General features: G+C 38.8%; 2 protein-coding genes and 1 pseudogene across 5 annotated transcripts in view; 2 read left to right on the top strand and 1 right to left on the bottom strand.

Moving 5' to 3' along the window:
* The window catches only part of Chuk (component of inhibitor of nuclear factor kappa B kinase complex), a 37,326-nt gene extending 16,777 nt beyond the window's left edge, over positions 1-20,549 (top strand). Inside the window, exons 10-21 of one of the 3 annotated variants that reach the window (XR_004607343.2) lie at positions 2,026-2,220; positions 3,855-3,957; positions 4,607-4,730; positions 5,111-5,262; positions 7,816-7,877; positions 9,494-9,603; positions 10,756-10,805; positions 13,690-13,786; positions 14,245-14,392; positions 15,259-16,358; positions 17,454-17,553; positions 18,629-20,549. Coding sequence is in view for 2 of the 3 variants with exons in the window: in XM_034509004.2 (XP_034364895.1) it covers positions 2,026-2,220; positions 3,855-3,957; positions 4,607-4,730; positions 5,111-5,262; positions 7,816-7,877; positions 9,494-9,603; positions 10,756-10,805; positions 13,690-13,786; positions 14,245-14,392; positions 15,259-15,392; positions 17,454-17,553; positions 18,629-18,658 (1,305 nt within the window). In the remaining variant the exon portion in view is untranslated. The remainder of the gene's footprint in view (positions 1-2,025; positions 2,221-3,854; positions 3,958-4,606; positions 4,731-5,110; positions 5,263-7,815; positions 7,878-9,493; positions 9,604-10,755; positions 10,806-13,689; positions 13,787-14,244; positions 14,393-15,258; positions 16,359-17,453; positions 17,554-18,628) is intronic. The other 2 variants (XM_034509004.2, XM_034509022.2) reach the window with 2 other exon arrangements.
* LOC117712841 (zinc finger protein 431 pseudogene) lies at positions 19,392-19,607 on the bottom strand (annotated as a pseudogene).
* A 2,696-nt stretch (positions 20,550-23,245) lies between the features above and the next one.
* The window catches only part of Erlin1 (ER lipid raft associated 1), a 37,297-nt gene continuing 32,810 nt past the window's right edge, over positions 23,246-27,732 (top strand). Inside the window, exons 1-3 of one of the 2 annotated variants that reach the window (XM_034523609.2) lie at positions 23,246-23,347; positions 23,631-23,754; positions 25,418-25,499. In XM_034523609.2, the coding sequence (XP_034379500.1) occupies positions 23,642-23,754; positions 25,418-25,499 (195 nt within the window). In that variant the 5' untranslated portion in view covers positions 23,246-23,347; positions 23,631-23,641. Of the gene's footprint in view, positions 23,450-23,630; positions 23,755-25,417; positions 25,500-27,732 lie in introns of both variants that reach the window. The other variant, XM_034523615.1, reaches the window with a different exon arrangement.

Genomic DNA, 27,732 nt, shown 5'->3' with positions numbered 1-27,732 from the left:
TTAGATGAGTAAGGAAATTGTGGAGTACTGTTCATAGAATTTGGGAGGCTTTAAGCATACTTCCTAGGCTGAAACTAGGATAAATTTTATAGAATTATTAATAGGGGAAAGAGAAGAGTAGGCATGGAAAGAGAAGAGAGATTTATAGGCAGGGGATACACTGAACAAAAATACAGGAGCATGAGCTACAATGCAGTTTACTGTGATTGGACATTTTTCTAAGGTATTTTTAGATATACTATACCAGGAAGGCATATGCTGTCAGATTTCATAGGAATAAAATAGTTGTTGAAACATTTTTCTTTAAGAAAACACTTTAGAGATTCTAAAACAGTTTATGCTTCAGGTACTAGAGAGATAGCTCAGCTGTTAAAGAATGTGTGTGACTCTTACAGAGGACCCAAAATCTCTTTTCAGCATCTACATCAGAGAGCTTACAAACCACCTGTAACTCAAAAAGGCAGAGGCAGACAGATCTCTTTGAATTCAAAGTCAGTCTGGTCTACATAGCAAGTTCCAGGCCATCTGTCTGTCTTCACCTTCTGGGTGCTGGGATTAAAGGGGTGTGCTACCATGCCTAGCATAAATTTTTAAAAAAAAATTTTTTTTTACCCCCTTTGTGGTCCTAATGTAACTATGTCCTGAGTCCTTCCTTTATTTTGCTTGTATATTACTTTTTCATCATCCTGAGTGAGGTAACCCAGTCACAAAAGAACACACATGGTATGTACTCACTGATGAGTGGATATTAGGCAAAAAGCTTGGAATACCCACAATACAACTCAGACCTTATGAAGCTCAAGAAGAAGGAAGACCAAAGTGTGGGTGTTTCATCCCTACTTAGAAGAGGGAACAGAATAATCACTGGAGGTAGAGGATGGGAGGGACTTTCGAGGGAGAGGGGAAAGAAAATGGAGGGGGGCAGGATTAGGTGTGGGAGGAGATGGACAGAGGGTCAGGAAATTGACCAGAGGTATAGCAGTGGAGAATGGGGGACTGGAAAGTCCCAGACGCCAGGAAAGCAAGAGGCTCCCAGGATGCAACAGAGATGACATTAGCTGAAATACCTTTTCATTCTTAGGCAGTCTCTTCAAATATATCTTTTTTTCTATTACCATTAATTATTCCAAAATTTTGATGTGTTTCTCTCACTGTGCCTTTGAGTGAGCTTGAGACTGTTGTCTTGTCCAACTCTGGCCTTGGGCAGATTACCCCAAGGTCTGGTTGCTTCAGGAGAATAGTACTGCTATTCCTGTGGAAAGAGAAACCAGCCTCTTCTATTAGATGATTGTTTCCTGAAGCAACATGAGGCAGTTAGAGTTCAGATCCAAGCTCTACCATTCATCGCTAACAAACTTAGAAGCCTGACCTGCCTTCTTAGAAGTCTGACTTATTCCTTTGCTAAAAGGGAGATCCGAGGCTCTAAGCACAGGGCTGTTGAGTGAGAGCTCTTTACTCTGTCGGTTTCATTTATGAGATATTTTGTAAGAGGGAGTATTTCATTCTAGGTCTGTTTCTTGAAATAAGTTTTTTAAAGTAAAATTTCTATTTTTTTATTTTGTGAATCCCTAGAACTTCAAAATGTTATTTGATAAAACTAATATTTGGCTGGGCATGGTGGTACATGCCTTTGATCCCAGGACAGGGAGGCAGAGGCAGGAGGATTTCTCTGAGTTTGATGCCAGCCTGGTTTACAGAGTGAGTTCCAGGACAGCCAGGGCTACATGGAGAAACCCTGAATCAATAAGCCAAAATGCACACACACACCCCCCAAAAAAACCAACAACAACCAACCAGTCAAACAACACCAAACCCACAACCTTATATTGTTGTTTAGAAAAACAAATCTGAGCCTAGCTCTTGTAAAGTGTCATTTTGTAAGTATAGAAGGTTCTATTGCTTTGGAGAAGGAGTGAGCCTTATCTAGTCCCGAAGTAATTCCTGTGCTTAGATCCGCCCTTCAGTATCTTTCACAGAATTGCTATGTGATAAATGGTCAATAAACATGTTTTCTTATTTATACAGATAGTACACATCCTAAATATGACTTCTGCAAAAATCATTTCTTTTCTGTTACCATGTGATGAAAGTCTTCATTCACTACAGTCTCGAATTGAGCGTGAAACAGGAATAAATACTGGTTCTCAAGAACTTCTGTCAGAGACAGGAATTTCTCTGGATCCTCGGAAACCAGCCTCTCAGTGTGTTCTAGATGGAGTTGTAAGTTCTTTGGGGAGCGTAGGGGGAGCTGGGGATCAAGGTCTTGCTACATAGTCCAGAATGACCTCTAACTTCCAATCTTTCTGCCTCATGAAACTGAAATCACAGGCCTGAGCTGCCTGCACAGGGCTTTTTTTGTTTTTAGTTGACTAGTGTTTCTATTTATGGATTACGCTATAGTTATTCAATATATGTGTATACTCTGCAGTGACTAAACTCTAAGAGAAACAGTTTCATTTTCTTGGCTATTTCCATTTCTGTGTGTTGGATCGTGCAAACTCTTCATTTACTTACATTAAAATATATAACTATTATATAGACTGTAGTTATCCTTATGTCCTGTAGGAACTGTGGATAAAAATGTGATGCACACACATATAGCTAGGTGTTGTGGTACACACCTTTGATTCTCTACATTTGCCAGCTGGATCCCCGTGAGTCCAAGCCAGTCTGGTCTACTTAGTAGTTTCGAAGCCAGCCAGGGCTGTGGAGACAGACTGTTTCAAAAAAGGTTTTTTGTAACTTATATTTTGTTTCTTCTTATAGATGTATATATTGCATGCCATATAATATAACCATCTCAATTGTAACTCAGACTTTATAAAAATAAATTTAAATCAGTATAAAAATATTTCTATTCCTCATGTTCATTACCTGTTAGATTTCCATTCTATCCATCCCATTAACCTACTTTCTGCCTCTAGATTTGCATGTCTGTATGTGTATGGGTATGTCTTTGTGTGGGTATATACATTTATGAGTATCTACATGTACATATGTGCCTATGGGAGGACAAAGGTCAACCTCAGTGCCATTCCTCAACAACAATCAGGCTCTCTCACAGGCTGCAACTTAGTGATAAGGCTAAGCTGGTATAAACCGTGGCTTCTGGGGATCATACTCCGGTCTCCATGCTTGTTTAACAATACTGCTGGAACTGTTTTCCCAACTAGCATTATATTTTGAGTTTTATCAGTGGTACAGTGTGTGTAAACATTTTATTCCATTCCTGTTTGGCTTTTTTAAAAAAAGTCTTGCTATGTAGCCCAGGCTGGTCTCCTCATCCTGTCCTGTACTGAGATTACTCTGGCACCTAACCTTTTCTTTTTGATTACTACATAGTTTTATTCCATGGGTATAGCCTTTTGTGTTTGTTTGCATACACACCTTTGTTGTTGTTGTTTTGGCTCTTAATTGCTAAAACTAGAACAACTTTTATTATTTTCTGTTTTTCTTAATTTTTAGCAAACAAAATGATGGCGTTTGTTAAGCATTTTAATGTATATTTATTTACCATAATTTTTCATATACCTCCTTATCCATCTTGCCCTTCTTTTGCTGGTCTTCCTCTCCCCAAACAGTCCCCCTCCTGCTTTGTCTTCACATGAATTCCATTACCCCCTTCTTTCATACCTTCTGTATTTGTTATTTTGGGTCTGGTGATTATTTTTTACTTTGGACAATATATCTTTTTTCCCCCTAGAGTAAACCTTGGGCCCTAAGTCTATAAAGTATGATTGTGAGTGCACATTGACTTTGTTCATTACATTTCAAAGAAGGAAATGTGGTGCTTCAGGGTTTATAAAATTTTGCGTTTTCAAGAATCTTCAAATTTTGGTTTGTTTCTTTTTTAGAGAGGCTGTGATAGCTACATGGTTTATTTGTTTGATAAAAGTAAGACTGTATATGAAGGACCATTTGCATCCAGAAGTTTATCTGATTGTGTAAATTATATTGGTAAGTAGAGTCCAGTTAGTGGCTGAACTTTAATCTTGAGATGACATGATTAGTAGACATGGTCTTTTAATGTTTTTGTTTAGTGTCAGTATCTGAGGTTTTCATATGCTGTTAGAAGTAGATTTAGTGTAGTTTGGGAGGCGTGAAGGTAGAGTTAAATCACTATAGCTCCTTCCTGTAGAAGACCTCCCTTCCTAGGGCTTTGTAGAGACAATGAAAGCCACTATTAGTTAAGCCTACTCTTTAATTGTTCTGTTATTATATGTATTCACACAGCTTATTTTATAAATTTCATGAAGCTGAACTAGCGGTTCAGGAGATAATAGCTATTTTTCAGAATCAGAAAATCCTGGTGGCCTGTGGAGGAGATGGAACTTGATTTAAAACTTGAAAGAAGTAAAGAATTAGGATTAGTAGAGAGAAAAGGCATATTCTTGACTAGAAAGAAACAAGGTTAAAATAAAAATGTACAGGAAAAATCTCAAGCTCCTTGAGAGAAGCAGTTATGTCAGTCATATGGTCCTTAGAGCTAGAGTCAGGCAGTAGATTCGTTTTGGCATTTATGGGATTAATATTTGGAAAGGAACTCACAATGAATGAAATATAGTGTCCTTGAAAGTAGCTTACCTCCCTTACTACCATCTCACAGTACAAGACAGCAAGATACAGCTACCGATTATACAGCTGCGCAAAGTGTGGGCTGAAGCAGTGCACTATGTATCTGGGCTGAAAGAAGACTACAGCAGGCTCTTTCAAGGACAAAGAGCAGCAATGTAAGTGGGTTTTTTTTGTTTTTTTGTTTTTTTTTTTTTTTTTTTTTTTTTTTTTGGTTTTTTGTTTGTTTTTTAAGCATAATGCCATGTGTATCATGTACTCAAGAATTATTCTTGCCAGGTTTCACTGAGCAGGATTGTGGACAAGGCTAAAATATTCAGCATTAAAAATTTTTTTTTAAAAATTGGAAGTAGTAGTTGCTGAGTGATCTCAGTTGAAGAAGATTGTTTATCACAGACATCACAGGGAGGAAATAGGTCAGCTATTTCTTATGAATTGATAATTAAAATTTAGGTTTTGGAGGTTGGATACTGTATGTTTGCAAATTGTTATTTAATGTTTGTGAATGTTAATTTTGTTCTGTTTTGCTATGGCTTAGGTTAAGTCTTCTTAGATATAATGCTAACTTGACAAAAATGAAGAATACTTTGATCTCAGCATCACAGCAACTCAAAGCTAAATTGGAGTTTTTTCGCAAAAGCATTCAGCTTGACTTGGAGAGATACAGTGAGCAGATGACTTATGGGATATGTAAGTGTCTGGCTGCAGTGTCTTTTTAAGGAATGTCTAGTCTCAAAACCATCTGCTCTTTTGTCTTGTTGACACATAGCCAGTTATTTAAATTTACATCAGAACAATACGCCGGATAACTTAAGTCATCAAACTGTTTTTGTTTTGAGGGTTAGCTCATTTAATCCCTTAATTGAGCAACTTCATAATTGTAGTAAAATTACTTAACTCTAGAGAAGATGAATAATACAGAAGAGACTTAAGACGGTGAATTTTAAGTCTTATTTTAAAAGGCATACAGCGTCTATACTAAGATGACTTCTAAGCAAATATTGCACTGAAATGTGTGCTTCCCCCAATTGGGGGACTGACATCAAGATCCTTCAGATAATGGTGGGAACTCTTGGAAGTGATTAAGTCACAAAGGAACCTTCATGGATGAATCGTTTCCTTTAACAAAAGGCTGAGAGAGATTCCCTTGCCCTTTCTGCCATGAGAGAACACAAAGGCAGCCATCTATGAGCCAAATCTTCTCAAGTTCCAACGCTGTGGAATATTTGTACATTTGGTTTTGTTCTAGCAGTGTAGCAGCTCAAATGGAATAACACAGCCAGGGGAATCTTAAATTAATTTTTTTCTGTTTAAATATATGTATGTACGTACATATATACATACATATATACATATATACATATGTATATATACATATACGTACATATATACATACATATATACATACATATATACAATTTCCAAGGTCATGTTTTTTTCTAATCCATCTGCTCTGGAGTTCTAGCTACTGTCTTCTTATTGTACACAGTCTTCTGACTCAATCTTATCTTCCCTCATGTGTTAAGGATTTATAAAGAATTAAAATTCAAATAAACTGAATTTGCTTACTTCATATCTTTTTAAAGGAAGTAAGTTCTGTTTATATTTTTATTTGACAAAGATATGGATATCTCAGAATATCTAGTTAGTGTCCAGTTGGTGGTCAGAAGTGTCTAGTTAGTGAATATGTTTATCCTCCAGTACTATTTCTGTGTTTGCATATTATAGGCATTCTTGTGAATGACAAAACATAACTATTTCATTAAAGCATCTTTAACTTGTTAGGCATACTATACAACTATTAACATAGTAAAATAGATCTAGTTGTGCTAGAATATTTAACAGTGACTGTCTTGTTACTTTTCTCTTGTAGTGCACAAGGCAACTTATAAAAGAAAACATTTAATTGGGGGGCTTGTTTACAGTTTCAGAGCGTGAGTCCATGACCAGCATGGTGACTGGCAGGCAGGCATGGCTCCAGATCAGTAGCTGAGTGCTTTTCTGATGCAGAGGCAGGAGGCAGGGAGAGCAAGACTGGGCCTAGCATGGGCTTTTGAAACCTCAAAGTCCACTTCTACCGACAATTCTTCCAGCAAGGCCATACCTCCTATTTTGAAACAATTTATCCTCTGGGAACTAAACATTCAAATATGCGAGCCTATGGGGGCCATTCTCATGAAACAACCACAGTGGTAATTAAATGGTGGGGAAAAGCATGCACAGATGAGATTGTCTTCCTTATTTGTGAGAGAATAGAAAATATATCTTGTAACAGTCACGTTAGTGAGAACACTTGGAGTAGAGGGGATAGGTAGTCTCTCCTTTTTATACTTTTTATACCTTTTTATTTATTTTTACAGTACTGGAATTGAACCTAGACTTTTATGTTATTTTTGATACAAGGTTTTATGTAGCCTTGAGTGGCCTGGAACTGACTACATAGACCAAGCTGGCCTTGAACTCCCAGAGATCTGTCTGTTTCTGCCTCCCAATCTGGAATTAAAACATGTGTAGCCAAACTCAAAGCCTAGTGTATACTAGGCTACTCTTCTACTAAGCTACATTCCTAGCCAACATGTAATTTTTCTGAAACTTGTTTATGCATTGCTTTAAGCTAAGTTTTTTTTTTGTTTTGTTTTTTGTTTTTTTTTGGTTTTTTTTTTTTGGAGGGGAAAAATTCATACTATTCTCCTAGAACTTCTATAACAGCTCTGTGGCCTAAAACAACATAGATATAAAAGCTCAGAATTTCAAGGCTAAAATTTAAAAATCAAGGTGCTAGCAATGCCATGATTCCTTTGAAAGTTGCAAAAAAATGATTACTTCCTAATCCCCTAGGATCACCAGCCGTGTTTCCTGTTGATTGGCTCATCACTTTAGTTGTCATCTAGCAGTCTCCTTTGTGTTTCTGTATCCCCCTCCTCCCTGAGTCTGTTCTCTCTAAGGACACTGGAAAAGACTCACACTGTGGGAAGGCCTAGCTTAGTCTAGTGTGCATACATACATAGGTGATTAACTTTATACATTGACCTATTTCCAGGGAAGTTACCTTCTAAGGTATTGGGCTTAGGAATATAGGATGCCTATTTGGGAAAGACACTTCCAGCCCATTGTGTAGCCTTGATGTTGATAGATACAGCAAGAAAGTAGCCAGGTTAATATTTAAAAGGATAATTATTTAAGGGGAAGCCAATTTAGACTTGATTTTTTTTCTTTTTCTCTCTTTTTTTTTTCTTTTTTTAGCTTCAGAAAAAATGCTGAAAGCATGGAAAGAAATGGAAGAAAAGGCTATTCACTATTCTGAGGTAGAATCATTGAATTCATTCTGTGTGTTTGATGTCTCCATTAGAAATTATCCTTGATTTTGACATATAAAAAGTATTTATCTTTTTTATTCCTGAAATATAGACAAATATCTTATATATGCTTTGAATAGAGAGGGGAAGGTTATTGTGGGCTATAAAACCAAAATCCAAAGGCACTGGGTAAACTTTTTTAGCTTCATTAAACTCCAGTTTCCATTTTATATATGCATATGTGCATATATGTATGTGTGTCTATATATACATACATATACATTATATATATATATATATATATATATATATATATATATATATATATATATATATATATATTAGGGGTGGCAATCTTTTCTAATAGGCTTGTGAACATTAAATGGAAGTCAGTAATGAGATGTATCCTTAGTATTTTTCTTACTGGTTTAAGTAAGATGGCTTCACATCTAGTTTAAATGGGACAGTTCTATTTATACCTGATGTCTTCTCATATTTATCAATAGTACTCTGTTTCATTCTCAAAACTGTATCGGTTTAGAGAACATACACCTCCCAAGGGAGGTATAGATCATTCTCTAGGTGGCATGTTCCTTTCTTCTGCATGTCCATGGTCTTTTGCACTCACTTTCCTTGGTGCCAACTCATACTTAACACTGAGGATGTGAATAGGGCAGTTGGTATTGTGGAGCTGATATTGTAAAAAATGGCAGTGGTTTCAGTGACCACTTAGTTTGTCTTGTGAATGGCACTTCTGTTATTTTGCTTCTCCAGAGGCCAAAGTGAATGCTAGTAGTAGTTGACTGTGGTTAGAAGGAAGATGTAGGAATGTTATTATTTTTATTTTATTTATTCATTCATTCATTCATTCATTCATTTATTTTTTTGAGACAAGTCTCACTGGTCTCAAGCCCTAGCTGGTCTGGAATTCACTATGTAGACCAAGCTGGCTTTGACTCACAGAGATACACTTATCTCTGCCTCCTGAGTGCTGGGATTAAAGATGTGCACCATTGCACCTAGCATAAGGTGTTTTTTATATGAAAGATTGTCAAAGCATAACAAAGCCCCCACCATAGCTGAGGAGCTATTAATAGTAATGGCTGCTGGAGAAAGGAGAGTCAGTTTTCTTTAAGGAGATGGTCCTTAGTAGTTTGACTATGTCCTATTGTATGGCCTCGCATTCATTAGTATATGATCATTACATATTGGACCCTGTGAAGTTGGGAAGGGTGAGAGGGGGGATAGAGGGGCAGATATGTGAGGAGTTAGGGGAAATAGTGGGGAGTAAATATCAAAATGCATTATATATACCTGTGAAATTCTCAAAAATTTATTAAATCATTATTATTGTTATTGTTATTATTTAAATACTTTTTAACCAGTCTAGTGTGCTTTATACTGTAATACCAGCACTGAGGAAAGTAAGACAGGAGAATTACAAGAACAGCCTAGGCTATGTAATGCCACTGTCTCAGTAAATAAACAGATGGTTAGCTTTAACAGAATTTCTTGTGGTAGAATATTCAGTTCTGCTGCAACAGATCCTGCTCTCCCTTTCAGACCCAAGCCTTGTTTTATATGGTAGCAAGCCTGTCATTTTCTTGGTTTGTGTCATATTTTAGGTTGGTGTCATTGGATACCTTGAGGATCAAATTATGTCTCTGCACACTGAAATCATGGAGCTGCAGAAGAGCCCCTATGGAAGACGCCAGGGAGACTTGATGGAATCTCTGTAAGAATGTATCTGTGCTATTGGTCTTGAGTCTATAATTTGTGTTTTGTTCTTCCTACTTATATCTGGGTTTTTCTTACCCCTAATATATTCCTATGATATTTTTTTTTTAAAAACACTCATTTATTTTGTTGGGAAGAGGTGTCATGCAACACATCACAGTGTACATGTAGAGATCAAAGGACAAAATTGTGGGATGATAGTTCTCCCTTTCTACCATAGTAGGCCCAAAAATTAAACTCAGGTTGTAAGTTTGGTTGTAATCACCTTTACCTTCTGAGCCATCTCTCCAGCACTTAGAATATCTTAAAAGGAAGCTATTTCTTAGTCATAGGTAATTTGGGAAATAACTCTCTGGATTGTTATTTACTATTTAAAAGAAAAATCTTCTTTGTGTGTATGTGTGTTTAATATATATTTAAATTACAAATGATTTCCCCATATACTTCTCTTTTGGTCCAAGGTATAATCTCCTAACTCCTCTGTTGAGGTTAATTTTTCCTAAGTGTCTAGATTAGAAACTTCAGATTTTCTCTCTGACCACAAGCCATGATTTTCCCTCATTTGAATGTTCTCGCGCATGGGTATTACATTTGTGGTGGAAGAGCAGAGCAGATCTGAAGCATATAAAAACTTTTATGTTTTGGAAACTAGGGACATGTCAAAGCACTTGCTGCCCAAGCTTGAGGACCTGAGTTTGAATTCCCAGAACCCAAATGTGAGGCTAGGGTATGCTATCAGGTCTGCAGTCCTTGTGCTTCTACAGCAAGGGGGACACACGCTGGAGAGTTGCAGTCCAGCCAGATTAGCACAGGCAGCAGCACACACCAGTGACCTGACTCACGTAGCCAGCAAGGACTGACACTCAAGGTTATCTTCTGACCTCCTCACATGGAATATGCAAGTGGACACCCACATACAGAGACACAATTGGGTTTTGTTTTGTTTTGTTTTGTTTTGTTTTAAAGCTCCAAGTTTTAGGGACTTGTATTCTTACTATTCAGTGAAATGCTCTGTAAAATATTCTTTGATGATCTGTACTTGCTAAAAAATTGGATCTTGTCCTAATAACCAATTATTATTCAAGTCATGTATTATTAATCATTAAGTTACTTCCACATACAGAAAGGTTTTTGGTTTTCTCTTTTGTAGGGAACAGCGTGCCATTGATCTCTATAAGCAGCTAAAGCACAGACCTACTGGTAAGACTTCAATCACAGGATTTAAAGGTGTTTTAGGAAACACCCTCACTGAACAGGGTGGCTGGATTCTAATCTTTAATTTCATAGTAAGATCCTGTTTGGGGATTCTTTTTGCAACATTTGAGGCATAATAGCTTTATATTTATAAGATCTTAAAAGATTAGAAGGGAAAAGTAATAAGGATATTGAAGTGGAAAGTTTTAAAATGAAGTGAAAAGAAAGTAGAGAAGAAAAAAAGGGAATTTGGCACTGGATCAGTGAGTTTAGATTCTCGACACTCACATAAACACACACATGGCAGCACACCCCTGTGGTCCCAGCAGTACTGGGAGAGCAGAGACAGATGGGTTCCTGGGTTCAGTGGCCAGCCAGTCTAGCTGAAACAGCAAGCTTAAGATTTAGAGAGATCCATTAAGGGTGATATGTGAAGGTGACTCTCTCCCCAACAAAAAGGAAGAAGTACATGCGCGCGTGCGCACGCACATACATACACACACAGGGGAAATGCTGCTTAACTTAAGAGAGCTTGGAAAGAATTCAACAGAATGGGTTCTGGGTGGGATGGAAAGAGAAAAAGCTGCAGTCGATGCAGAAGCAGTTTGTTCCAAAAAACCTTGCCTTCACCAGCACTGGTCACTGCGCATATCCTCAGGGGACAGTTCATATTGAACATTGCCAAATCCCATTATTGTTGGGAGGAATGTAGGTTGGAAACCAGAAGCCTTGAATTCTAAATTGGATATTTTACTGACTAATCTCCAGTACATCTCCATGTTTCTATTCTCCTTTTGTGCAAAACAGTCAAAAACTAGCCTTCTAACTCTGTAAGCTTTGGCAGTGTATTTGAGAACATATCTATGAAAATACTTTGAAAATAATAAGGTGGTATATACATGGTAATCACTTTTATTTAAAATGTATTTATTTTGAAGGATTACATAAGTAATAAGGGATATCTGTGCTCTGGGATATATTTATTATTTTAAAAGTTTTATATAACAAAGTTTTCAGGTTTTAAATTTGGAAAATTATAAACATATAGCAACTTTATATAATACTTATACTGTTCTTAAAAAACAACATGCATGAATGGTGTACTTTTTTTTTGTTTTGTTTTTTTGAGATTATATTTTTATTTTCTGTGTGTGGGTTTTTTACCTGTATATATATATCAGTGTACCATATGTGTGCAGTGCCCATAGAAGCCAGAAGAGAGTGTTGAATAACTAGACCTGGTTACAGGTGGTCATATAGAGGTTCTGAACCTTGTGTCTGCTCAGTGAGACTGTATGTGTGTGTAGAGAGAGAGAGAGAAAGAGAGAAGAGAAAAGAAGAGAGAGGAGAGAGTCTTCTGGGAATGAAGCTAGTCAAAGTTTCTGGAATGATTAAGAAAGGACAGATTTTTTTTTTCTTTTTCTTTGTTTTCTCTCCCCCATCCCCTCTTGCAGTAGTGGGTGATCCAACCCAGAGCGTTGTATATGCCCGGCAGGTACTGATCTTCCTCTGTGCTCCAGTCCCTCAAGCTTCCCAAACCTCTTTTGAAACTCCTTGCATAGTTTTCTTCGGGGTAATACAGAAGAACACTGAACGAGAAGAGTTTGCAGTTAGTAGCAAGGATAAGCAGTAGTGATGTTTTTGTTTTCAGGCTTATTCAGGAAAACACTGGGATGATACATCAGCAATTTTCTGCTCTTCTAAACTCAAATTGCCATTTTCTGAAATAACAACACCTGATGCTAGTAGTTTTAAAAACTGAGATAGTGTCACTTAAAAACTCAGTGTAATCAACAACCATCCCATTTGAGGACATTGCCAGATGCCAGTTGGCTTTAAGTTGAATTTCAGGTGTCTACTGATCCTTTTTATTAGTACTTCAGATTTGGTTTAAGTCAGCATTTTTTCAGATGGAATTTTTCTGAGCTATAAACAGACGGATTAGCATGAAATGCGAACAACCTGTTAGGGCAGTGAAAGCCTGACTCACTGTTCTAAGTAAGCAGGTTAGTCATAGTAAGAGAAGTAGTCTCTTGGCCAAGGGCATCTGTGTCAGAATTTGGGTTAGTGTGGGTTAAATCAACCAGACAATTCTTTCAAACATAGACAACGTAAGTCTCTAAGGATTAAACATAGAACCTTGCATAAATTTACTTTTTAGAAGATATTTATATCTGTATCCCATTTGTGTAGCGGGAAGAGGGAGGACATGAGATTCTCCTGGAGATGTTAAAAGCACTTGTGAGCCACCTAACTTGAGTGCTGGGATATAAATCTGGGTCCTCTGAGCAGCAAGGACTCTTAACAACTGTACCTAGCCTTGTAACTTTACTTTTTGATGTATAGTTGTCATTGAACTATACTTCAATGTCTTAGAATTTATAGTTAATTTAAAAAATTTTAAAGCCACATGTTAATTTAAATGGTGTATTTTTTCATGGAGAGATGCGAACAGTCGATTTACCCCAAATAGGACACCAGTGACAAGACAAGTAATGATTTTGTCCTGGTCTTGTTTGACAAATCTGAGTTTCATCAGTATTACTTAGAGGAGCTTCAGGAGCTACACTTCTGAAGAAAATCACTCCTCTTTCTGTCTCTCTGCAAGAGATAACCTCTTTCAGGTTCTTGGAAAGGGGTAAGGCCTCATGTACCCCTTTCTGTTTCATGGCAGACTGTTAGTGAGCCTAGCCTTACTATGTAATCACAGCTTCAGAGAGCTCGCTAAGGCAACAGCAATGTCACACTTCAAGAACAGTGTTCTACAACAAATGGAGAAATTTTGTAGACTACTTGCAGTGTTTTAAGAGTCTTTAAGGAACTTCCTGTTTGGAAGTTGATGTGTTCTGCAACAGAGAGGTTATAAACTACTAACTGAAATTGTTTCTAGATCACTCATACAGTGACAGCACAGAGATGGTGAAGATCATTGTGCACACCGTGCAGAGTCAGGACCGTGTTCTCAAGGAGCTGTTTGGTCACCTGAGGTAGAAAAATTGCTTTATTCCTCCTAAATGCCAGTATATTTGCGTTCCTTTAAAATTATAATACTCTTCTTTGGTAAATAATTTTGTCAGTGTCTTACAAAACATGGTGATTTGTAAGTCCTGAACATATGTGTTACTTTTTATTTTATTTATGTGTATCGGTGTTTTGCCTGAATGTTTGCTCCATGTGTGTGAGGCCAGAAAGGGGCATATGATCTTCTGGAGCTGGAGTTACAGATGGATGTGACTGGGTGCTGGGAATTGAACCCAGGTCCTCTAGAAGATCAGCCAGTGCTCTTTACCTCTGAACTATCTGTCTGGCTCCTACATCCGTTGCTTTTGAGATCATCCATTAAATAGGATGCTGGTTGTGCTTTGTTTCCTCTGGGTTTGGGTGGCATGTGTTACACAGTCTTGAGGGATGTGACAAGTATCTGACACTGACTCAATCCTTCCAGCAAGTTGTTGGGCTGCAAGCAGAAGATTATTGATCTACTCCCCAAGGTGGAAGTTGCCCTCAGTAACATCAAAGAAGCTGACAATACTGTCATGTTTATGCAGGGAAAGAGGCAGAAAGAAATTTGGCACCTCCTTAAAATTGCCTGTGTAAGTAATTATTAGTGAATGTAATACTGAGTTACTGTTATTTTCTGTCATTTTCTGTCAAAGAGGGGTTTTTTTTTTATCACTTATGGTATGTCCTTTGAATATTTATACTTTATATCGGATCCACCCATTTCTTGTTCAGTGTCCAAGTAATTAGAGATAGGGTGTTTGTATTATCACTCTCCTTTCCAGTCGTGCTGCTGCTGCTGCTGCCAGTGCTGCTTGTGGTGGTGGTGGTGGTGGTGGTGGTGGTGGTGCTGCTGCTGCTGCTGCTGCTGCTGCTGCTGGTGCTGGTGCTGGTGCTGGTGCTGGTGCTGGTGCTGGTGCTGGTGCTGGTGCTGGTGCTGGTGCTATGTCTGTGCTTTTGTTTGTTTCTTTTGAGACAAAAGCTCTTTCTAGCCTAGACTAGAAGCTAAACTACTTCACAGCAATTTTCCTGCCTCCCAATTGCAATTAGAAGTGTGAGCCACCACACCCAGCTCAGTCCCCTCTTTTACAGTTTTTCCTACCCTGTATCACTATGGTTGCCCAACCCAACTAGGAGTAAATGCGTCTAACTTGTTAATAGGTCAGCCCTTGTTCAGCTCTTCCCTTCCTCCAAACAAAAGCTGGATTAGAGGAATTAGATTCATTTAGTTTTAGTCTAGGTAGTTAGTTACACTCAGTTTTAGTCAATGAAGAAAAGGGACCAGAGATGGTATAGTTAGTAGAGGTGAGAATAGTTTTGTTTACAAACTGTCCAGTTTTTGTACAAGTAATAAGCGAATTATAAATCTTAAGAGTATGTTTTTTTTTTTTTTAATGATATGAATCAAGAGGTGCTTGCCTGCAACTTATTGTGTGTGTGTTTGTGTTTTTTCCTTCAGACACAGAGTTCTGCCCGCTCTCTTGTAGGATCCAGTCTAGAAGGCACAGTAACCCCTCCAGTATCAACATGGCTACCCCCCACATTAGCAGACCGTGAACATCCTCTGACATGTGTGGTAACTCCTCAAGATGGGTGGGTTTACTTTGTAACAATAGGCAGTTGTGTTTTAGGGAAAGGGCAGGACAGGGCAGCAAGCATGGTAGTTAACAGTGCCTTCAGACCAGGGCTCAGTTCTGACTATCTCTTTAATAGTGCTGAGTAATGTTTTTTTCAGTGTTCATATATTGTCACTTTAAAATGAGAATTACAGAATTACTGTGAAAATTCAGTTGAACATTGTGTGTAAATGCTTGGAAATGAATTTCAGTAAGTGTTACTAATAAGTGTTGACTCAATCCAAGCTCTAAGCCATCTCTGTTCCCACATATCAATTTCCTTTACCCAGACTGTACTCCTTCCTTAACCACTTATCTCAGCAAGAAGTTAACACTTTTTTCAGTTTGTATTTTTTAGTACTCAAGTTCTCTTTTAATATAGTAGTGAGGTCTATTTCTTAAATTTAATTTTTTTAGTTCTTTAAATTATTTTGCAAATAAGAACTCAGATTTGCAGCCCTGCATTTGGTCTTTAGTTCCTGCTCTTCTGCCAAAAGCTGGATGACTGTCCATCTGTTACCTTCTCAGCATAAGTTGTGCCGTCTGTCTATCTGTTATCTTCTCAGCATAAGGTGTGCCGTCTGTCCGTCTGTTACCTTCTCAGCATAAGGTGTGCCGTCTGTCCATCTGTTATCTTCTCAGCATAAGGTGTGCCGTCTGTCCGTCTGTTACCTTCTCAGCATAAGGTGTGCCGTCTGTCCGTCTGTTACCTTCTCAGCATAAGGTGTGCCGTGGTCAGGAGGCTCTTTGCTAGCTTGTGTACTGTCGCTTCTCTCACAACGCACGGAGCCTCCACAGCACCGAGCACTTCTTGGAAGTCTGCCCATAACTGAGTTGCAGACATGCACTCACGTTACATGGCTGCCCAGGAGGTCACTCAGTGGCATACTCTACTGCTTTTATGAGAGAACAAGCACATGGCAGGAAGGCAAGCTGATCCCAGGTATTTCCTTGTTGAAAGACAGCAAGTTCCAGGGTAGACCTCAGGGTCACTAGATAAGTGGCCCAGTATGAATACAGAAACAAGTATAGTGGAGGTTGTGGTTTTACAGACTTCAGAAAATTCTCCGTTAGAACTGAAGGAAGTACAGTTTAGTGCATCCTAACCCTTTGTTTTCATTAAAGGCATTCAGGCTCGGTAGGATGCTAATCCCAAATAGCAGCTCTATAGGTGACTTCCAGTCTGAGCGTGTGCTTGTTTCCAACAGCATATCTTGATCAGAAAATACATTTCCTGATAAACGAAAGCTGACGTTGATTATAATATACCTCTGGGACGTAATTACCAAAGATTAGGAAATTGTTAACATGAAAGTTTCTGAATCAGTACTTAGTTTTAAGCCAACAGTGGCTGTTACCCATGACCTACAGTGTGATAAAGGAGGGACTGAGGGTTGGTGAAGGACGGTGGCAGAGGACATAGAGAAGAGGAAGCATGAAGGGAGAAGCTAGAGTCAAAGCCACCTTCACATACAAGAACCCAGGGACACTTGTGGTTCTGTTTTCATCTGCTATTTTCATTGGTTGGCTTGCTTGTTTTCATTGCTACTGTTTGTGGTTTCAAACCAGTTTTTCTCTTTCCTGGATCTCTGGGAATCAGACTCCACTTTGAATCTCTACCCTATGTTTGTGTGTGAAGTGAGCATGGTGGTATTTTACTGTCTGTAAAAGAAAAAGGAAACAATCCAAAAACAAATAGACAAAAATGTATTCTATTTGTCTATACCAAGGGACCTCCCCCTAATCTGGTACTTACTTCTTCAGCAGGGAGGGTGGGAGGCTGCTACCAGTATTACTTATTTCAAAAGAAAATCTGATTAGAGTTCCAGTGGGCAGAATAGACAGATGCAGTAGCTTATTTGAAGTGGGATACTGTCTCTGAGTAAGAGGGAGAAAGAAACTAAAGACAGCAGCAGCCAGCTTTGCTGGAGTGCTTGGTTGCAGAAAGTGGTAATCCTGACTTAGAAACTCAGAAAGTAAGCAACACTCAGGGGCTCCTCTGGTGAACTTGAAATGGTTTTGTTCTTTCATCCATCAGAGAGACGTTAGCACAAATGATAGAAGAAAATCTGAACTGTCTTGGCCATTTAAGTACTATTATTCGTGAAGCAAATGTGGACCAGAGCAATAGTATGATGGTAAGTTTGGTGTTTAGATACGCTGGATACAAATGGTCCATTTTCCATGTTGGCCATGTCTGGCATTGGAGGGGGGGGGGGTGTAGGTATGTGTATACACATATACACATATATGAATAGAACTCAGAGGAAGGAACATTTGAGAAATATTTTGAACCTCAAATTGCCATCTTTTTATTATGCAGGAATGTTTATCCTAGTTTCTGTTACTGTGATAAATAGCCTTAAGAAAAGCAATTTAGGGGAGAAGGGTTTATTCTGCTTATAATTAAAGGCCTCAGGCCACTATTATAGGGAAGTCAAGGCAGGAACTTGAAATAGGTAGACGTAACAGCTCTAGTCAGGAGCATAGAGAAATAAAGGTCTGCATTCCTGACAGTACTCAGCTCACTTTTTTCATATTCATACAGTACAGGGCTCAGCCCTTGGCATGGCGCTGCCAACTTTTAGGCTGGGTGTTTTCATATCAGTTAATGAAATCAGGCTTTGGGAGTCTCCTCCCAGGTGATTCTAGGTTATGTCAACTCTACAAAACTTACTATCCTGCATTAGTAGTATCATGTCATCAGTGAACATCACAGTAGCGTCTACAGTCAGAGTAAGCTTTCTTCACGGTGAATGCATGTACCCTTTTGCTTCAGCAATACGGTTTTTTCAGTAAGATGATAGTTTTACTGTATTAAATGCATATAAGACCGATTGAGCTAATAATAAAAGTGGTTGTATCAAGATTAAGTTGCTTTAAACTATTGACTTGTTAAAACTGGGAGAAGCAACTCTAAAATCTTAGCAGATTCACTGTATTTAGTTTCAATACCAACTCTTTGTCTTTCTACTTAAGAATATTTTACTCAGATTTTTATGATAACTTGAAAATATTTTTGAGATTCCCAGAAGATAAAGTGAGCTAAATTCAAACTGTAACTTCTGTAGTTTTTAACTTTTTGAATTTTGATTATATGATGATATAATCAAAACAATTAAACAATTGTTTAACCAAACATTAAAACAATTTTAAAAAGTGAACTCTACATTCGAATAACTGCTAATTGTGACTTTGCATGCCTGCTTTTAGAGTCTTGATTGGAGTTGGTTAGCAGAATGACTCGACATTTGTTCACTGTCTTGAGCCTATGATGCTGTCCCAGCACTTCCTCTAAAGTCATCTTTACTTGTGGAAACCATTCTTCACATACCAGTCCACGGAGGAGAGGGCTGTGAGCAGAAACTACGAATGACTTTACGAGCACAGTAGCTTGCTGTTTTATTTTATTTTTTTGTAAATAATTGTGATTTCTGAACAGATAGGATTTTATAACAAATTAGTGAAATTAATTATTCTTTTCAACACTGCAACTAATTAAGGAGATCATTAGTGACCTGCTTATCTTATAAAGTTGGAAAAATACTACCAATTTAGCTGATTAAAAAGATAACCTAAAGGTCTAAATTTTAGGCATAAGGCCCAACATGGTATTAGTATACAGAGATGAAAATTTCACCCAGTGTTCATTTTTTTTTAATTAGAAGGTCTTAGATATATATTTATCACTAGTCAATGTGCAACATCTAAATATTATGAGACTATACAGATTGGTAATTCCATAGCATAGCTCTAATGAAGATACAAATCAAGTCTATCTCTTAAGGCATTGTTAACCTTGTCTTCTTTCTTAGAGGAATGCCTTGCAAAAACAAATCAGATAACTCACATTGAGGTACATGGTTTTGTGAGAATATTATAATCATAGCTACAATTAAAGGACTGATACTTTACACACTTCATTTTCTTTAGTGCTTCCAGAACACATTAGAATTTCCTCAGAGACATATTTGTATCAGCTTGCACGTGAAAATTGCCTTTCATGTCTTCTAGAACTTTGACAGTGTTCTTCAATATGACAATGATCTTCCCAGTTGTAGCCTATAGCAGTGAGGTTCCAGTAGGTCTCCAACATCACCTCTTTGTAGAGACTCTTCTGGGAAGGATCCAGCAAATTCCACTCTTCCCCAGTGAAGTTCACATGCACATCATCAAAAGTCACTGCATACATGTCTCAATTTCACCGCTTCCCTGAAGTCCCCTCACAGCACCCGACAGCAGAGCTCAGAGCAGGACACAGAGAACCATTCAAGCCTGCACAGCTGCAGCGAACTTGCAGAAAGCCCAGTGTTCATTTTAAGTAAAGCTTGTCTATGGAGTTTCTGTGGAAGAGAATGCTCACAAGTTAACTTGGGCTTTCTGAAGACTAAGCCTGCCTTCTTGTGTTGCTCTCAGCAAGTGCTCTTCTTGGCATCACATTGAGTTAGATGAATCTCATCTTTAATTGCACATTTAATAGAATCCTTTTCTTATGTATGGGATTGGACATATGTGCCTTTGATATCAGCTGACTGTAATGAATTGTGTGTTATGTGTATATGTATTTAAGGTGTACATTTAATAATATCAAAGAGAAGGTGCCTGTTAATTTATAATGTATTTGAAGGTTGTATGTTTTTGCATTTGTAAAAATGGGTCACTTGTTTAAATAATCTTTTATGTCTTGTCATACATGTTTCAAAAGGTTTGCATTCCTTTATCTGTAATTATAGCCTCAAAATCCAAGAAGTTCTGAAAACAAGGTTTTCATAAGCTTGATAACAAATTCATTTGCGTCTGGATCTATTCTGATCTGATACTGAATCTGCTTATCCCATTTAGTGTGAATATTCCTTTATTTTTCCGCATAAATATTACTGTGTTTTTTTTAATTGGGGTGTGTTGCCACAGACTCTTATAAGGGTTAATGTAGTATGGTGTATGCATAGAATTACCTTTCTAAAATCTGAAAATTTCTCATTCTGAAACATCTAGACTCAGGGGTTTCAGATAAAAGATTGTGGATCTCTGCCTTATGTTAAATAATTTAGAAGGTGTTATTTTGTTTTTAAAAAATGTGAAATGCTTTTATATTCTAGTTTTACACTTTGCATATTAAATGATTTTTAAACTATTTTTGAATCTCTACTCCTTACCAGAATGCAGTTCGTGGTACCATAGGCTAATATGGTTTGAGAAAATATAAAGGGTCATGTGATAGGTTAAGAGCACAAATAACAACATAGATTCTTTGTACCTTGTTATTTGTGTGTGCCCACATGTGTGTGGAAGCTAGAGGACAACTGTGGGTGCAATCTTCAGGAATATTGCCCTACTTTTTGAGAGTCTGCCAGTTCCCTGGAGCTTATCAACTAAGGTAGGTTGGGGAGACAGCCCAGACAAAATATTGAGGCCCGGGCTGACCCACGTTTGGGCGGCCACTGTATCCCTGCCCAAGCTGCCGCTCTGGCCTGCGGGTCGGGGTTCAGCAAGATCGAGGGTGAGGGCAGACTCGAAGAATGGAGACCAGACAGGGTGTGATTCAATCCCATTTATTCTTCAGTCTCTCTTCCTCTAAGTGTCTCCTTCTCTGTCTCCTCTGTCTGCTGTGTCTGATTCTGTCTGGAGCTAAGTGTCTTCTTCCTAATGTCTGATGTGTCTGATTCTCTGATCTCAGTCTGATTCTGATCTGTTCTGTCTCTGCCTTTTATATGTCTCACTTCTAAGCCACACCTCTAAGTTACACCTTTAATCATGCCCTTAGGTCTTGTCTCTAACTCTGATCTCTATACTTCTAAGTCATACTCTTAAGTCACACACCTTTAATCTCACACACCTTTAATCTCAAGGTATCTAAACCAAGATTATCGGACTGTGCTCAGCTGTTGTAGGCTATTGTAATCCAAGTCTCATGTCAGGGTATATGGCTCAAGATGGCTGCAAAGCTGATAGCCGCTTTCTGCTAAAAGTCAGCCCCCAACAGGGGAGACTGTGAGTCACGTGGTCTTGTCTTTGCCTGCCTACTTTTGCCACTACAGGTACCTACCACCATGCCTGGCATTTTAGATGGATTCTGAGGAACCAAACTCAAATCCTCCTGCCTGCAAATCATATGCTCTGCTGATCAAGCCATTCCCCCAACCATGTACTTTCTTCTGGAATTGAATAGACTTACTAGGAAGTGTTAAGGAGCTTCCTTAAGGTGGTATTTTTACCTAGGAGGTACCAGTACTATTCTGTGTGTCTCTGTGTGCATTAAGATCTCGTCATTTACACTGATTGTATAGCCCTCCCATCCCATTTATGCTGCCATTCTCCTAGCATCCAAATCTGAAAGCTTGGAGTTGTCTTGGTTTTTAGACAAGGTCTCACTATTAACTTAGTCTAGTCCAAACTTGCCATGTCTCTTTTATCCCTGAAGTCTTAGCTACGGGTATGTTGCATACATGGCTATCTTGTACATCTATGTATGTGGCTATCTTCTGTCTTTTAAATTATCAGGTGTCAAAGTTTCTTTACAGATAGTAATTCTATCCCTATCAACTGAATGGTAAGCAGACTCTTCATTCATTAGCTCTAGAGGCTCTTAATAAGCAAACATCTATTAGGTACTTCTTGTTCAGAAGATAGGAGCCTACATGCAAAGGTCAGAAGAACTTTTGGGTTTATTTCTGTTGTTTTAAAACAGGATCTCACTGGACAGCCTGGAACTCCCTATGTAGACCAGGCTAGCTTCAAACTTTAGTAACACTCCTTCCTCTGCCTCCCAGGTGTGTGCTACCTCACCTGGCTGACTTGAAAGTTAATACTGTACACAGAGGAAACCCTGTCTCGAAAAACAAAAAACAAACAAACAAATTCTGGCAATTCAGTAAAGGAGTCTTAACATGTATGTATTGTTCAGTTTTTCCCCCCCAGAAATCATGCATTTTTTTTAAACTATCATTAGCACAAAGACTTGCCATATTTCAAGGTCCATTTTGATGGAGCATGATCGTAATGATGTTCGGACCTTCTAGTCTACATGACTTAGGTGAAATGAGGCAGAGCATATTATAAGATCACCCCAAACTCTGAAGAATTAGTAGACCACTCTCATTTTTTGTTCAGTAGCAACTTTCAGAATTAAAATCAAAGTTATCAACTGTATATACTTCATTCTATAGGCAACATTAAGAGGAATCAAGAATAAACCGGTAAGCACGGGTACTAGATTCAAAGCAAGTTTGTGCCCCCAACTCTCCCATTGAGCCCAGCATGTCACTGTGCGAGAGCTCTACGGCTGATTTCTATCTGCAGCTTCTTTTTCTTCTATTGTTTTGTTTCGAAGACTTCGCAAATGTGGTTCTAGCCTAACCTACTATAGAAGTCCTTTCAACCATACCGGCATCATGGAAAATCAAGCATTTACTGACAAGACTGTTCAAGACCCCACAATCAGCATATGTATATCATTCTGATCTTGTCTCTGCGCATGGCTTTCAGAAAGCCCTCTGGTGTAGCGTTCTGGCACAAAATAAATATTCAACCCATCATTCCTTGAGACTGGTCTGGTAGTTTCCTTAGTGCAGGGTGTGTACCTGTAGAACGCGCTTGCCAGTTAGATCAGTGATGAACTACAGAAAGATGAAGAAACAATTCCTACACTGAGGGGCTGTGCACTAGCACGTCGTGACCAGAGTCTGTCCGAGTGATCCACCCCAAGCCCTCCCCTAGTCCTCTTCTGGGGCTTGGAATCACTACGCTGTGCGCGCACCCGAGCCAATTTTGTCCCGCCCGCGCACCGTCTCGCGAGTCGCGGGCGGGGGCTGCGTCGCATGCGTCCCCGCGCAGCCGCAGTGCCGGACAGGTGGGCGGGGCCGGCTGTTGGCAGCAGTTGGCGGGGCCGGGTGGTGGCTGCACGTGCGGGCGGGGGCGATGCGTCACTGACCGGTGAGGCGAGGCTCAGGGGTCGCGGTTCTCCGGGTGCCTGAGACCAAGGCCGTCCTCAGTTGGGACCTAACGCGTGGGGAGCCGGGGAAGAGGTGTCACGACGTACGCCAAGCCGGGGGCGCGGGCGCAGGGGGTTGGTGAGGGAAGCCCTAGCTCAGACAGAGAGTCAGGGGCCGGAGCGCGGGGCTTCCCGCCTCAGCCCGCGACCGTACGCGGGCTCTTCACTGGGTGGGGATTGGCCTGTCACTCAAGGGACTGAGGTTCCTTTTCTCCCCATGTTCAGGAGGAACAAGGATGAATATGACTCAAGCCCGGCTTCTGGTGGCTGCAGTGGTGGGGTTGGTGGCGATCCTCCTTTACGCCTCCATCCACAAGATCGAGGAAGGACACCTGGCCGTGTACTACAGGTGAGCGCCGCCCTGTGCAGCCAGCGATGGTTCTAGAGCACAGAGACCGGGTCCAATGGTCACAGTGGAGTCTGGGAAGTTGCTCTTTTCCGGGGTGTCAGGGGAGCGCTTCCAGCCCTGGGAAGTGGTTTCATCCCAGCTGCTGGGAGCTAACCTTTGGCAGAGCACCTTTCTGGTGTCGGACAGTTTAGTGCCAAGTTCATTCTGTGCAGAAGTGGAGACACCTTAGAGGGGACGGAAGTAGTCACTGCAACCGAGATGACTCCTTAGAGTCTGTACAACTGTGCAGGTGTTTAGTTTGCCACTGTGGATCGTTTTCAGGCTTTCTGGTCTTATTTATGACAGTTCTCCCCAGCACTAAGTTGTTGTTGTTGTTGTTTCTTCTTTTCTTCTCTCCTCCTTCTCCTCCTCCTCCTCCTCCTCCTCCTCCTCCTCCTCCTCCTCCTCCATTAAAAACCTCCCATTGTCTGGTTATGTTCCCACAAAGTCTTAATGACCATGGCAGTATCATATCCCTAAAGCTTAAGAGACAAAAATTACATTTGCAGGTTACCTTTCTCACCATTTTTCAAGTCAAGGTGAGGAAGAGTGTGGACTCAGTTGCCGTCCACTTGACTTGGCATAGCTACTCTTCGGTATAAATTACCACCAGCTCTTACCACTGGTAAGAGTGGCCAGTTTGTGGGGAACTTGGAATAGTGGTTTATTCTGAAACAAGCAGATTTTGAGTATTTCTGTCATCCCCCCTAAACTGGTATTTCTACTTTTAGATCTGTCCAGAATCCTAGAAAATACACAGTTTTGGTGGTATGCCTTAACAGATGGAGTTCTAGCATAAGAAATGCCAGCCTGGTTCACATTTCCATCCAGTTTGTCATTATCCTTCTGACAGGAAAAGCACGAAGAGAACATATCAAGATACCATTCCAAAAAATGGCTAATGAACCTGAAAATGTTAATCGTTTTAATTATGACTTTCAAACCTGTTCATATATTTAGGGCAAAGATCAGTGTTTTGTGAATTTACTATTCGTTGTGTAAAATAGGACTTTTTGTTGTATTTGTCCCTAATTTTCAGGGGGTGTTTTCATAGTTCACATATTTCAGAGTTTGATAAACAGACCCATCTCTCGCCTGTAATCTCAGCCCTTCTGCTATCCATCTTTCCATGCTAGGTTTTGTTACCTTTATACAGAATATGTTCCCAGGATTTTACTTATGTATTGAAAGAACCATTAGCCTCAGAAATTTTCTTCTTCCTTGAAAGTTTGGGATTTTTCCTTTTTTAAACTTAGCAATTAAATGTATTGTTTTGACTTGTCTCTTGTTATGTGCAATTAAGAAACCTTAATTGAAAGTCATTAGAATTTTTCCATAAGTATTTATCGGAAAGCTAAAGACAAGAGAGAATCTTTTGAACCCAAGAGCAGTGCTAGAGACCCAGAGGTGTGGTTGAGCTTATGAAACAGGGTGCAATACTGGCAGTGGACTTGGATGAATTGTCACGTTTTTAAATGTGATGAATGTTTTGAGTAGCAGTTATTGAATAACTCTCTTGTGAGGGTAGTAGGTTAGTAACACGAGTAATAGTGAATGTTTATTAAAGCATTTTAAATTAATAAGAGGTCTTCACAGTTTTGTCAACTGAAACATTTTTTTGCAGGGGAGGAGCTTTACTAACAAGCCCCAGTGGACCAGGCTACCATATCATGTTGCCTTTCATTACGACATTCAGATCTGTGCAGGTGAGTGATTCCTAGGGATCCCAGATAGACAGGTATGACAGGAGTTGCCACACTTGTGGGTGGAGATGGATTTCCTTATTGCTTAAGCAAATGTTGGTATTTACTCAGATGTGGAGTGAAAGTTCATAGTACAACTGTCATAGCACAAGTAATGATTTCAAACCACCTTGCCTTGAAATGAAAAGTGCCACTTGTCAGGACTGACTTCTGCCATCTGGTTAATGGTATTAGCAGGTTTTCTGTTACTGCAGCCAAAACAAAGTAAGAATTGAGGACACAATTAGGAATACAAATCAATGATTCCTTGGGTAAGAACTGTTTGGTTTCTATAAGAGGCAGGCTCCCAGCCTACTGATAACATGGAGGAATTAATTTTTATACACAGCTTTTCAGACTCACATTTTTTTGCTTGGTACATTAAACACAAATTTATGAGGAACCTGAATGAATGTGGTACTTTGACATTATTTCAGAATATTTGAAATAAGAATCTGGTTCTTGTAAAAAGTATCTTGGCCATATGCCATACTTAATAAATATACTTTGATATAACAAGATTGCAAAATAGGATTGGGCTCTAACTAATTTTGTAAACTCAGTGGAACTATAAATCTTTGAGTTCAGTTTTATGTAAGATATGCAGATTTTTCAGGAAACAAGGATTAATATTATCATTTTAGTCTTCAACTTTCTGCTGAGAGTAACTATGAATAGCGAGTTCTCCCAGGTCTCTCTGCGCTCCCTTTATAATGGCTTAGGGAAGGATTTTGCCTATTCCAGTGAAGCATGGTGAACATGGTGTTCTTTTTCTAGTCACAGTGATTTCCAGATTGGCTTCCCATATTTACTCAGACTTTTGAAGGTTTTCTTAAAAATCATGTCTTATGTATGGCAATACAATTAACATTAAATAGCATTGTAGTAAAATGAATTGGTATAATTTTAAACAAAAGAAAAAAGGGAAATATTTTAGGTTATAAAACCTCTTCCTTTAGAACAATTATTTTATATTACTTTTTCTAAATGGGTTAGTGTGACAAATGTTTCCAGTGACTAGTACTTTGTATTCATTTATGTCTTAGTTGATGTCACTTCTTCATTCACCATGCCTTCCTCCTTTCCTGTGCTGCCTATGTCTTGCTGGCCTGTTTCAGACTCATCCCAGGTTCTCTTTTGACCTTAGCTCACCAACAGTTCTTGATAATCCCCAAGTTAACGGAGGCATCATCAGATTGAGAGATTGGGCTCTTTCTTAGATGTTGTTCAAAGCTAAGCAGTATGGTGCAGCAGTAAAATAAAGTAGATATAGGCAATAATAATAAATAGATTTTTAACTATATGTATATAGCAAATATACTCTGTGATCATGAGAAATAAGTGAAATTAATAAAAAGATTTCAACATAAACTATCATAATTTTCTGTTTAGATTATTAATTAAAAATTAAATGTTAGAGGCAGTGTAACAAATAGGAATGTCTTTTTTATGTAAAAAAAAGGTCGCATTCAAAAATTACTTTAACAAACCCTTCTAAGAAACTTTTCTTGAGAACAGAGTCATAAATTTATGTTTTGGAATTTGGGGAACATTAGAGGATACAGTTCTGTGGTTTAACATAATACTTGAAAGGACTTATATTAATAAATGTGAAATCCCGTATATAAGTACAGAGACAAAGCATTGCTTAGAGAAATTATATTAAAACCTTCCATCTTTATATACTTTACAAAGTAAGTGTAGACTTACTGTTTTCTGTAGTTTTTGGAGACAGAGTCCACTGTGTGGCCAAGGCTGTCCTTGCATTTGTTATATAGTACAGGCCAAAGCCAAACTTGCAACACAGTCTCCTTAAGGCTATGGTTACACATGTGTGCCAATATTTTTCTCATATTTGGAAAATGTGTGTGTGTGTGTGTACACGTACATAGGATATTAAATTGAAAGGTTATTGTTTAATTCCTAGTTTTTCTTGATTTGAAAGTTGATACAGAATAGTGAAAATTGCCTTAGTTTAATGCTTTAAAAGAAATAAAATATACTGAACTCATTTATCAGCCTTCTCCCCTGACTTTATCCAGAATTTTCTCTGATATTACCATCATGCTAATCTCTCAACCAAAGAATCACACTTTATTCTTTCTGTGCTGGAATAGTATGTTCAACCAATGATCACCTCCTTCCTTTGTTAGGTCTCCAAGATTGAATAACACCTGTATTACATGATCAGAGGAAT

The sequence above is a fragment of the Arvicanthis niloticus genome, chromosome 1 (assembly GCF_011762505.2).
Source record: "Arvicanthis niloticus isolate mArvNil1 chromosome 1, mArvNil1.pat.X, whole genome shotgun sequence".
NCBI classification, from domain to species: domain Eukaryota; kingdom Metazoa; phylum Chordata; class Mammalia; order Rodentia; family Muridae; genus Arvicanthis; species Arvicanthis niloticus.
This window is presented reverse-complemented; position numbering and strand designations above follow the sequence as displayed.